The following is a 13374-nucleotide window of genomic DNA, read 5'->3' on the forward strand; positions in this document are numbered from 1 at the left end:
TATAACGTTAATGATGAATAATGTAGTCAACTTACCTTCATCGGGTTCATGTCAAAGCCATGTATACTTCTTCAACCACGTAGCGTAAAACTCCGTCCTATGTTTGGATTTTTTAGGTGCTGGTTCGCTGGTCGTTTCGTCATTTACCTGTACGGATGTATCCACTAATTTGTTTGATGAATGTGACTCTCCGTGGGTTTTAAAAAAAGACGTCAACGTGCTCTGCTTTGACGCCATTGCTTAGAGATCTTACGTGTTTCTATATTTAATTTTTTTTTTTGCAATAAAATTCTGTAATAGTCGGTAGATAAGGCGGGGTAAATGGAGCACTTTGACAAAATCAGTCTATCGCTATGACTACTTTTCACAAACGTCATCCATGAAGAGCACATGGTCCAAATTGGCTACAACTGCGTACGTGAGCGGCAAATGTACTATGTATCTTTTCGATATGTTAGTGTCAAAGTGATGCAAAAACGACAGTCAAGCCAATCAAGTTCAAGTTTAATATCTCACTTTTCTACAAGAAAATAATCTGAAGGTCTGCTCATTGCTCAAAATAATGGTGGCGGGCCGTTTACATAAGGTGGCACAAAACTCAATAAGGTGGCACAGCGCCACCTGAAAACAGGTCGTAGAGAACACTGAGTACTAAGGGTTCCTTAGGTCGACCTGCAGGCCTGACAAAACATGGCCTTGCAATCATAAATAGCCCACAGAACGTCTTTTTCACAAGCTGTTTGAAAGGATATTTCTATTTAATTACTTTATTATTATTTATTTATTTTTTATTTTATTTTATTTATTAATTTATTATTGTTATTATTTTTTTTTTTTGAAAAGTTGTCTTTAATAATGAAAAATGCTTTGCCCTGATATTTATACTTCGTTTTTTCTACATGTTCTGTCAAGATGTATTGAAGATGATCAGTAGTTTGGCTTTGCTGTAGTGTATCATCAGTTTTGACCACCCATGCAAGTTTTTAAAAAATATGGATGTTTCATAGAGCTGTCAGGATACTGAATCTAACTGAGGGTGTATATCTGAGTATCATCTGCAAAAATTTGAAGCCAATTTTGTGGATGTGTAATTTTTCTAATTGATATAGTGTAGGTGCAGAATTTCAAATATAAATTTTAAAGATGCACTAGCAAATGAAAAACAACTACTACTTATGTGGAAGTGCAGTTATTTAATTATGCATTTGAACCCTTGGCTTAGATATCAAGGAGGAAAGTGTTTGTGTCAGAACTGTTTTGATAAGAATGACACTAAAATGAAAGATCATCTCTTTTATTATTTAACTTGCCTTTTTTATTTAAAGCTACTGCTTTAGCTTTATACATCATAGTGCAAAGACATTGTATATTTTCATTAGTGTTTTACAAGAAACAGCCATTTATCCTTTAATTTTGTCTACCAAGATAAAAGCTGAGGTTACTGCCATTTAAATATAATGGCATCAATTTTACACGCAATTTACTTACACTTTTTGAAATTAAAAGAGCGTGAAATAAATACAACTGTACTAGTCTTACAATTTGTACATAATGTCTATTTTTTTTTTAAATAAAATTTGACACCCAACTATCTTGTTGTGATTACTCTTAAAATAAAGGACCACATGTTTATAACTGCATTGTTATTAAATTGTGCAATATTTCTCAGTAAATAAAGACATACGTTCCCCAGTGGGTCAACTGAGAAATTATCTTCTGGTTTACACAACTTATGTTATCTGCTGCCTAGGCAAAAAATTCCTCACAGACTGCAAGACTAGGAAATATTTATTCTCCTGTCTAATGGATTTTGATTCCATGCTCACCAACATTGAAAACCAAGAAAAAATAGAAGCAGCCCTAAGATGCAATAATATCCAGCAGCCACAGATGAGGATCCGGCAGTGGTAGTTGGATAATCATCCACAACATGTATTTTCCATCCCAGGAACCTGTGAGTGTAGCACTAAAACGAAATGTATTCATTCCACATATTGATATTTTGACTGTCATGAGAAAAGTCAATTTAGATAATGCAGAAGAACAAAACATTTCTTTTAAACAGTTGTGTAAGGGAGTTGATGGGTATTTGTGAGGTATTGGACTTAAAATTCTAGAAATTTATATGAGCATGATACAAAATCTTAAAGCAAATTTTGATGCTTATGACATACCAAGTGTATCCGATGTATTCAATTTTGATGAACTGTAAAACTTTATTGAACAAGCTCCTGTTTGTGTATTAAAATCCTATAAGAGACTTCAGAATCTACCTGGTAATACACAGTATCTGGGGTGTTTTTATCTGGAGTCCAATGGAATACACCCACTGTGCCATTTACTGAACATCTCAGTCTAAGACCTTTGAAAAATTCGTCAAATGTTGCTGCATCGATGTTGGTGTTAGAAGTGACTTCCCATTCACACAGTCTTCCAACTGGAATTGACATGAATATCAAAAGTTTCAACTGTAGTCTTTTTTATTATGTGTACAGACATATCTGTTTCCTGTTGTCTGCATGATTGTTGCCATGCACTTTTAACTGTGTTTGCAATTCTTCTTAGATTTATTAAAAATTATTTTAAATGTTTAGTGCATCAAATTTTAAAAGACCATCCTTACCTTGGTAATCCACAGGATGTTGGGATTCATTTCTGCCTGGGAATATTTTAACAGCCTGAAATATGAAGTTTTTTATATAACCTTACTTGGTACGTTTACCTGTTCAGGTGAAAGAACTTTGCAGTCAATAAGAAGAAAATATAGTTATTCTCGTAGAGATTTAATTTGTAGTGTAAATAATTGAAACTGGAATTATTCTTAGTATCCTGTGGCATGGAAGAGTACATCAATGTTTCTTAATGTATTCATTACTTCACATATTAAAAAATAAATAAAAACCATAAATTACTAAAAAAACATGACACAAATTATGTGCCATGCAAATTTTTCATTTATTATATTATTTCATATTTTTGTCATTAATATATTTTCATATATACTTATTTGTTTTTGCTATAAAATAAGAATTATTGCTTTAATGTGTATACCTCTCTCTGTGCAGGTGTGGTATATTGGCTATAGCCTCCAGATGAATCATCTGTGATATAAAATGGATGGTACTTGGCCTGGTTTGCATCAGAGTCACCAGACTCCACCAGGAATGTATAATTCTCCCCTCTTTTAAGTGTCAATTCTGGGATGATGCTGTCATTTATGTACAAGGCAATGCCCCATGAAGTACGTCCTAAAAGTAAGAAGACAATGCTGATATTTTACATTGACAACAATTTACTCATATTAATGAAATTCGTTCCATCATGAATAAAAGTTGATAGTCATTAGGTCTTTATGAAGTACCAGTACCATGTAGCTTCTCCAAAAATAACTTTTTATTAAACCAATGTTTCAAAATGTTTAGTATTATTTGAAACCTTTGCAACCGAACACTAATGAAAGGAGACCATAAATTGCCTTCAACCATTTGATGCAATATTTGGCCAACTTAGTGCTGTACTGCGACTACAAGCAATTAAACATTGAGATGTCAGTCATATGTATTTTATATTACTACTGACACAACCATTTGGCAAGTGCACAGTGCATACTAAATATGTTTTATACCACAGCCGTTATCAAAATCAAAAGACTGGTGTTGTGTGTTGATATATATCTATTGTATTTGGCGGTCATTTGGAAATTTTCATGTTTCCCATGCAGGGACTCTTTTGGACTAAAAGCATTATGATGTTTTGCAAACTTCAAGGAAATGCATGGTGAAAAATTTAATTCTGCAGTTGCAATTTTGTACAATTTAATCCCCAAAATAAAATGGGCTATCTAATTTGGACTGTATATATATATATATATATATTATACTAAAGTGTCCCTCACCTGTAATTGCTTTGTACCCTCTGTCAGAACCAGCTGGACCAATTCTCACAGTGAAAACTTTCCCATCAGCACCACTCAATTTCTTGACAGTCCATGGGGCTTTTCCTTCATTAGAGCCTTTATTTGTAAGTGTTGGGCAGTTATATCTGGTATTTCTTCCAAACTGCAATCTCTGACTCCCTATATAACAGTTTTGATACATAAAGATCAGCATATTCTGTCAATTGCATTACCTATTAGTATTTAAAATACCCAGTTATAATATAATTTTATAAATTTGACAAATACAATTTATTATATGCATCATGTTTGCAGACCATTTTAATAGATGCATAAGTATGGAGAAGAATATCTCTTCAAGAGCCAGCTCACAAAGATTTAGTTTGTCAAAATTTTTTTTACATTTTATGGGACCCAAATACCTGTTTCAGATTTACTGAAAATAAAATAATTGTAATTGTGTTAAAATGTTTGCTTCTTTTTAGCACTGTAAAATTGTCGGAATTTATTATCTGAGATAAGAGAAATCCATCTAACCTTTTCAAATTTCTCATTTAAAATGGTATTAACTTTAAGGTATATTTGTACCTGTAGTCCGAACAGTATGGTAAGCTGCCCGTTTATCAGGATTGATGGGACCAATGGCCCAGGCAAGGTACATCTCTCTATCAAGACGGATCGGTTTATCAGTTGCTTCACCTGAATTAGTAGATATTGAAATGCCTTATAATAGTATGAATATTAAAATTCTAATTAAAAAAATGTTTATTGTCCATAACTTATCACAAATAATTTTATTCAAATCTTTATCAATCTTATAAATCTTTGTCCAAGAGTGACAGAAATGGAAATAATTTTGTTTCAAAATCCGCTTTCCTAAATCTATACATAGCTTTTATCTGATTCAATGAAAAATTAATATTAATATACCAGTATTCAATGGTCTTGTAAATCTGATGCGAGTAATGCCATTCATTTGGTCTCCACTGACATCATTAACACTCTCTGTCCCTGGGGTGGAGTTTTCAATGTCTGGACACACTCCAACACCATTGGAACACTAAAAACATCAATGTACATTAATGTATATATAGTAATGGACAGTGCATTGACGCATATTGAGTAAACATTAACACAATTCAGTCAAAATCTATATACCCTGATGTTAAGTGGGCCTCCTAAGATAATTATGATGGAATGGAGCATGGACAAAATCCAAGTATTAAACTGATGGGAAAACTGCCAACCTGGCTCTTGGCTGACATGTAGTAATCCACGGCTCTGGGTCCAGTCTGGCTGTCGTACCATGCCACAGTCACATCAGCACCAATCATCTGAGTCCCTGTGTCAGAGCCGCTCAGACCAAATGCCATGTAATCCTCGTCAGCTGAAATTAACTATGTTTTACAAAATAGGCAACACATAATTTTGGAGTTGCAATATTGACAGATACCGTATGCTGTGTTTAGGTGAGGCAGATGAAACAGTATGCTTTTCATATAAAAAACAGTACTTGATTTTTTTGTGAATATGTGAAAATAATACATACCAATGATGCCAGTGAGTTCCAGCGTGATATGTGAGACATTTACAGCCCAGGCAACATGAAACTTCTCAGTGAGAGGTTCACAGTTCATACTTGACATACCCTGAATACATGAATATATACATTCAAAGATTCTGACAATGATAATAGAATAAAAGATCACAAACATTTATATAAGTGTATACTCGCCTATGTATATCAAAATTATAATTTTACTTTTAAACTAACAGACAAGGTATCAGTTTTTACATGCCCAGTTTTTGCTACTAGTTAACATATAAAGTGAGCATTGAGTCACCTAGCTATTTGGCATGCTGTGAAAACACCAGCCAATCTCCATTCTATATGTCCATAGTGCATTCAATTTCAAGCATCTTCTTTTCAAATCTCACATAGTTATATTTTATTGAAAAGAGAGTATTATAGAGAGGGCAGTAAAATAATTATCAATTACAGAGTGTCCCTCAAATGCTTACCTGGTCTGCTATGTATGGGGGTACATTAAGATTGGCTGGAATCAGAACATGGCCAAAGTTGGCATTAAAGTCTATGCACCACATACTGAGCCAGTTGATATCGAACACTGTGAGATCACCAGGGAGACGAATTTGTATGGTTTCACCAGTATATCTCTTCAGTCTAGTTAAACTGGAAATTCAAGTTTAATTTAATGAATAATTTCCTGAATTTGTTTCCATGTACCTTATAATTAATAACTGATGGATTTTGAAGATTACACTGAAAATGTTAAATTAAGATGGACACCACTTTGACTTGAAATTTCAGTCTGCGGGAAATTATTTTTGTTTACCTGCCATCTTCATCTGGGACTTTCAATCCAGTGGAATCTGGCCTGGGACCAGTCCCAACCCAGAAAAATGCAGCTGAAAAAAACAGTAACAATGATATTTATAGCAGTCAACTAAAAAGCTGTGCATTCAAACAAAAAAAATGTATTAGCTACTGAAATTTCATTATCAGTCTCTCCTTTTCCTCAGGTGGTGCATTGCTGAGCTGACACATGTCTGATCACCGCAACTGACTGGTAACTGTTATTAGGGGCCTGCTTCACAAAGGAAAGTGTTAGGCATGTTTTTCTAAAACAGGTATTTTTTTTTTTTTCATTGAACTGCTGATTTCTTTTAAAAATAAGATAAACTTTGGTTTAAAAGTTCATATGAATTTTTGAGCTTAAGTTCTTTATTTGGAAGGATTCCATTAAATCTGCCTATTTTCTTTGCTGACTGAAAACTCATTACAAAACTTACCACAGAAATTTATGAAGGCCAACTCAACATGTACAAATACCTTTGTTAATGTTCTTTACAAAAGTAACAGAAATTAAAAACTTTTTCATCCATCCAACCTTGTGTAACCACACCTCACAGGTTGAGATGTCAAAAATCACTTCCTGTATATCTCATAAATACCACCTTTGTATGTATAATTAGTTATTAGTTGAAACTATGTAAATGCACTATTTTTTCATATATATATATTAACTAACCTGGGCCCAGGCCATCATAGTGCAATGCAGGAATCAAAAAAGTCTTGGCATCGAGAACAGTGATATCACCTGACCGCAAACCATGCTGAAAGCGTGAAAATTCCCCAATATTCGTGGGCCTTGGGGGAACAAAGTTTGCTGGGAAAACCACATGACCAAAATCAGCCTATAATGGAAAACCAGTTTTGTTTTAAACATAAATCTTAAGAATTATACCATTTGGTTGTAATACAAGGTAACATATACAGGTATACAGGAGTATGTATTTCAATAACTTTAATTTATTAATTAAATTCATAAACTCTTTCAAACATGTAGTCACAGTTTGTCCTTCAAGTAATGTTAAGTACAATTTGTTTGCTTTGGGAATACCTAAAAGTTAGACATAAAGCTTCAGTTTTCATGTTAACACCTGGGGCTTAACAGCATAATTCATAAGAATGTATCCATTTATGATTCATTAGGTCAACCCTTTGACCTTAATCTTCTGATATATATATATATATAATAAGTAAGTAAAACTTAACAGAGTCTTCTTTACTTACAGCAAATTGAACACACCACACTGACAACCACTTGATTTGCTGCAAGGTGTAGCCACTGGGCAGAGTTAGTATGATGTCTGCATTGTTATACGCAGAGAGAATTCCAGGACTGAAAAGTTAAATAAATGCATTCTTGTTTTACTTGATCTAGGAATTTTCTAAGTATATATGTATATACTTGAAGTGCTTTTATGAGAGGCTACATGAGTGCATACACACAGCAATAAATACTAGTACACTGAAAGAGGTAACTGACAGGGACACATGTAATTATAAACACTGATCAAAATTTTCCTAAAATGCACCAGTTCAGTTTGAAAGGGTTTATTGGAGGGAATTCTCTGAGTGCTTCATGAAACAAGTTTTGATCACCTTTTTGGTGATTTTCCTTAATACTAAACATTTTATGCAAACTTTTTTCCTAGTTGCACTAATGAAAAATCAAATATTATCCCTTGCCATTATAAGAAGCCTCCTTTGGAAACTAAACGTTAAAAAAATTTTTTTTTTCTTTGTAATAATGACAGTTAAGCTCTTTATACAAGTGCATTTCTTAATTTTAGTGAGACAAAAATTTCACCAAGCATACCTTTGAAAAAATACCTCTTAATAAGTATTAACTGACAGAAATCAACAAAACGGAAAATTTAAGAATTATTACCAGTAAAATTCTTCATCATATTGATCATTATGCATGCCCAAAGACGAATAATTCTAGTAACAGACAGCTAGTATTAAATGGTAGCAGCCGGTGACTGCCTCCTGTGTCACCAAATTACTGCTGAATTACCTGCAGGGACATATCCAACAACCACTTAATTTTCTACTCATTTCTTTTCCCAGCATATTTCAATCTTAAGATTAGAATCTTCAGATCAGCATTTTTTGTAGCATGCTATTTTCTTTAATGGCTTAAATGGGAATTTTGGTCACTGAGACGATTTTTGTAAAAAAGTGAAGAACAGTATATTTGCAGTTTTTCATAAAGCATTGATAGGTATGTGAATCAGTTTTTTGGGACTTAAATGAAAACTTGGTCACCTAGACTGTTTTTGTACACACAGTGAATAGATGGTGTTCTGACAAATCTACAGTTAAAGTGTTAGTTGGTATGCACTAGCAGATAATGGTTGGTGACACCTGGTAAAAAATAATTGGTATTTCTGTGGCAAAGTCCCAGAGGTATGTCAGCTACAAGCTCATTTATGATGACAATTAAGAAAGCAGGAACTCCAACTCCGAAGCAACTTTGGTAGTTAAAATATGTTGAAAACAAACCTATGACTGGGGAAAAACAAACATACTTGTACCATATAGATAGATAACAGAGAATTGCCTATATCTTTGTCCTCAAAAAACATGAAAAAGCCTACCCCAAGGTGGCACCTGCAGTTTTTTTATTGGAAAAATAAATTTATAGTAAAACTGTAGAGATACATGCAAGTTTCTAAAAAAAGGATCTGACTTGATCCTGACATTTTGTCTAGAAAAATTGATGACATATTGCTCTGAAAAACGAATAGAGCAAGACTGTTTTTAGTATATGTAGCTCTATATTTACCTTCCTTTTTCATCTGGAATTTTTATTCCTTGAGAATCGGGTGTAGCACTGGGGTTTGTGTGCAGGCCAATATAAAAATATGCATCTAGAAATAAAGACAAATATCGCATTGTTTTTGTGTAAATTGAAAGTGAAGGAACGGGAGAATTATATGAAAGACGTTAAATCTTCCGTGCCGATCAGTGAAACTACCTGCAATAGTGTCAATGCCATATTCTAGTGTACAAGTGTTATCTATGTACAAAGAATTCTTTATATAAACTGCTCTTCCATAACGTGACTAGTCTCATCAATGCGAATCCATACTGGTGTAAACCATCTATAAATAAAATGGCATTCCATACACTCCAAACTTGTTTTTGAACATTCTTGAAAACTGGACCCTACATTTGAGAAACATGCTAGAAGGAAAATATGACCATGTCTCCAGCATGCAATGTTTGGTATTCACTTAGCTGAAATATCGTAATGTTTGTAAGTGGCGTCAAATTTAATCAATATCGTTGGGTTCTACTCACTAAATTCAAAAGGGTATAGTCATCAGCTTATTTGATAAAAAAAGGCTCAAGTTTTTAGCTAATAATATACTACTTCAATAATTCTAACCAACCTGGTCCTTTGCCGTCATAGTTGAATCCAGTTATCCTTAATCGTTTTTCATCCACCGCGTACACCGTTCCCCTAACTTGATGAGCAAGCTCACTTAATGAGCCGATCAATTTACCTTGGTATGAAGTTGCAAGTGCAACTGAAATAAAAATGAAGACAAATAACTACGTGTTAAATGACATCTCTTTGTTACATCTAAAAAGCAATTTAATTAATATCATAAATATCATATGTCCAAGCTCTGAAGTACAATTTCACGACCCGTTTCACCTCTATAGGCTACTTTGAGTATAACGTTTGCAATATGACTAATGGCTTTATGAAGATGTGGTTCCATGGTCCCATGGCTGATTTATAACTAACCACGTTTATTAGTTACATATTTGTCACAATATTTTTTTTTATAATTATAATTTAGGTTTATTTATTTCTCCGTAATATATGTTATACATTGAATGTACAAGTATACATATCATAAATCATCAAACTCATGCCTGATTATTCATTATGTATCGTTTTTCATTCTAACTCTTTCTCATCTCCCTGGCGCTCAGGGTTAAGTGACACAATTATCAGTGCTACCTTCCCTACTTCAATCTCTATGTGCTGAGTGCTTAGCGAGGAGATAGCAGGTACCAGTTTCATAATGGCCTTTGGTATGACCCGGCCGGGATTGAACCCACGACCTCCGTCACCAAAGGCGAGCACTCTACCATTTGAGCCATTCGGTCCACCATTTGAGCCATTTGGTTCTGGTTTAACTGAGAATCTTTCTATTTTCTTGTGAAACACCAGTCGGCTCTCATTTTCCTTATCCCCCCCCACCCCCTCTGTCACATTTAAACGCTTGACAGGTGATATTCAAACATCCATACAGTTTATTACTTACCTGTAGAAAGAAATACCGCAGCAGCTAGTTGCGCGTACATTTTGGTGTCGAGTTAGTTTACCCTGTCTTAAATTTGACAGACCTCAGCAGAATCTGAAAGTCGTTCTACAGTTATAATATTACATTTATATATGACTCACTGTGTACAGGTACTGTACACAACTTCCTTGTGAATACAATAAATACAATCATTGTAGTCGTGACTTGGCTTGTGCTATAAATAATCTTACCTGTGATTGGTTTAGGCCAACTGAATGGGCGGTCACTTAAATTACGGCAAAATACTATATTTCTTTCTGAGAGGCAATCATTACTCAGCTATTTTTACATTACTCAGTCATTCTTACAATACATTGTACTAAAATTGTATGGGTGAATTGTGAAAATGTAGGCCCTACTCTATGCAATACAAATTTGGATATCCCGAAAATAAGCTATTTTCTTACTATTCGGAAACGCCTTAATTTCTCATTGCGTTTTTTCTCAGGTGCCTCGCCAGGTAAAATGCAATGTCACTCTAGCATCATGTTATGCCCTTTCGCAGTCTTTTTATGGCAACTTTCTAAATTATAATCATATCAATTTTGCTGACTTATTAAAACAGTAATTGTCAATTTGCTATATCAGTAGACGAATATGCCTATAATGGAGCATTTAAATCAGAATGATATAACGAAAAATTCAATTCAATTGACTGTCCAGGGAAAATGGAAATATGTTATAATAGTACTGAAGATGTTAGGCGTTGTCCTGTGTATACATTCATTCAGTGCCCGGGGTTGTGTAGGCGCACCTTTTGGAAAATATGAATGAAAAATGATTATGATAGAGATGGAAACTGGAGAATTTCACATGTGGCGGTACAAATGAAAATTTTAAGGGCTCGAAAACGGGCTTTGGGTTTACATTTGCGATAAAGGTATTATTGCAGTTTTTTAGGAGATGAGAAAAGCACGCCAATCCCCCATTAAATAAAATATGAGAAAATCTCCAAATACATGTGCCTTGTGGTACTCATGCAGGGGCCAGTTTCACAAAAATATTTTACTCGAATATTGATTTCACCCTTACATCCCAAAATTCAGTCTACTCAAGTTCAAGCAAATTTATAGTATTGGTCTGAAACAGCAACCATGATTTATTTATTTTTATACAAACGCATTTTATATCCTCTTATTGGACTACCATTGATTTATCTTGGATCAATGTAGATTAAAAATTTTTCTCTAAGATTTAGATCAATTTTGGGACTATAGCTATTATGTGAAACTGGTCCCATGTATAAAATGCACGTGTCTTTTTATTCACATAGACGTATAACTGCAAGTAATTGCGAAAATAATGATGATGATGTTTAAGTTAAAAAATTGCGGTATTGTCAGATTTTTAGCATAAACAGGGAAATTGCAGCAGCGCATGAATCTTGATGAGATGCACTACTTTCCAACCCCGCTTAGGATCATCGCTATCACATGGCGCACCAGGCAAAATCGGTGTGGTGGCTGATACTTTGTAATGCGATCTGAAACACCTTGAAAACAGGTAGTGTGGACTGATATACCGGTTTATTCTGGATCTGTAGGTGCCGAGTCTGGTAGTTGGGTAGGCCTGAGTGCAATACGATTGCAAAATATTTTAGATAAATTGTTATATTGATTTTTTTCCAGTATCACGACTAAGCATTTTAATCATATTTTGTTTAAGTGTAAAAATGTCCTTATTGGACGTGGCTGATGTGTAACAGATAGATTGAGACTTCCGTTTATAAGTAAACAATTTTTGAGATGTCAAAGTATTCAGCCCGGCATTTTTATCCTTCCTTCTTTTGAACATGTTCTGGGAAACTGACACCATTTTTTAAATTAATTTATGATTTCAAACAGCTGAGAAACGGCATATTTCCACATTCAGTAACTGAACCGTCGATTTGATCCTCATGAGATGTCACTAAATATAAACAAGTAACAGTTTTATGATTTGTGATTATGTCTTTATCACTCACAATTAATAATAATAATAAGACAAGTGCATTTCATTTGTACGGACTCCTCCACTGCTGACAGTGATAACGTTAACGTAAACAAAGACATGTACACCGCAGCAAACACAAAATATTTTAAACATGTACAATCGATATCAATTTTGGCGTTCTTGGCAGTTCCAGTAAGGTGTTTACTCCTTTTTGTAGTCTCGTCTTTTATCCTAAGTTTGACCAAGGCAAGTTTGACTCGAGTTCAGGTGTGGCCAAAATGCTGGGAGCAGCAGCTGTTGCCAACATGCGATTCATTGGATACCTCAGTTGTAATTTACTGAGTGCTGGGTACGCTGTCTGTAGTCAGTTTTAAAATAAATGTACTTATATGCGGTACCTGCAGTTGAGTGTTTGGAACCTTGGTTACTATTGACTGAGATCTTTTAACAGGCCTACCCAACTACCAGACTCGGCACCTACGGATCCTGAATTAACCGGTATATCGGACCACGCTACCCGTTTTCAAGGTGTGTGTCAGATCGCATTTCGGAGTATCATATCCCAGAATAAATTTTGTAGCACGACTGCGGGCTCATCCACGCTCGGCTGAACAACCTGAAACTGTACTCTTACTTTAGAGTACTCTATTTTATTGTCTCTATGGGGGTATATGGGGACTTTACGACATTCGGTTTGAATGTTTTAACCACTTTTGATTAGGCTTTTTTGCATTGTATTAGATTAATGTGGCAGTCTTAGGTTCATCTAGGTGGCTTTCAAATTTATGCGCCCGGTTTTAAAATCATATAGCGATTTTACGACAATCGTTTACTATCCAATCAAAGTGACA

At 34.5% G+C, this 13374-nt stretch overlaps 1 protein-coding gene across 1 annotated transcript; it reads right to left on the reverse strand.

The window, feature by feature from the left end:
* Positions 1 to 1278: 1278 nt before the first annotated feature.
* LOC106155472 (protein Skeletor, isoforms B/C) lies at positions 1279 to 10743 on the reverse strand. The gene is made up of 16 exons (XM_013530347.2): positions 10553 to 10743; positions 9665 to 9802; positions 9055 to 9139; positions 7494 to 7602; positions 6949 to 7114; positions 6253 to 6325; positions 5918 to 6089; positions 5445 to 5544; positions 5143 to 5282; positions 4826 to 4955; positions 4484 to 4594; positions 3896 to 4075; positions 3052 to 3248; positions 2624 to 2678; positions 2274 to 2437; positions 1279 to 1966 (listed from the first exon to the last, which is right to left on the reverse strand). The coding sequence occupies exons 1-16, from the start codon at positions 10590 to 10592 to the stop codon at positions 1823 to 1825; spliced, it is 2004 nt and encodes a 667-aa protein (XP_013385801.2). The 5' UTR covers positions 10593 to 10743; the 3' UTR covers positions 1279 to 1822.
* Positions 10744 to 13374: the final 2631 nt, after the last annotated feature.

This window comes from Lingula anatina, chromosome 1 (genome assembly GCF_051362555.1).
Source record: "Lingula anatina isolate TDL-2025a chromosome 1, LinAna3.0, whole genome shotgun sequence".
Lineage (NCBI taxonomy): Eukaryota > Metazoa > Brachiopoda > Lingulata > Lingulida > Lingulidae > Lingula > Lingula anatina.

Coding starts and splice junctions, on each gene's coding strand:
- LOC106155472 (XM_013530347.2), bottom strand. CDS start 10,592: ATGTACGCGCAACTAGCTGCTGCGGTATTTCTTTCTACAG. Junction 7,603..9,054: donor ATTCCAGATGAAAAAGGAAG/GTAAATATAGAG, acceptor TTAACTTTTCAG/TCCTGGAATTCTCTCTGCGT. Junction 4,595..4,825: donor TACAAGACCATTGAATACTG/GTATATTAATAT, acceptor CTACTAATTCAG/GTGAAGCAACTGATAAACCG.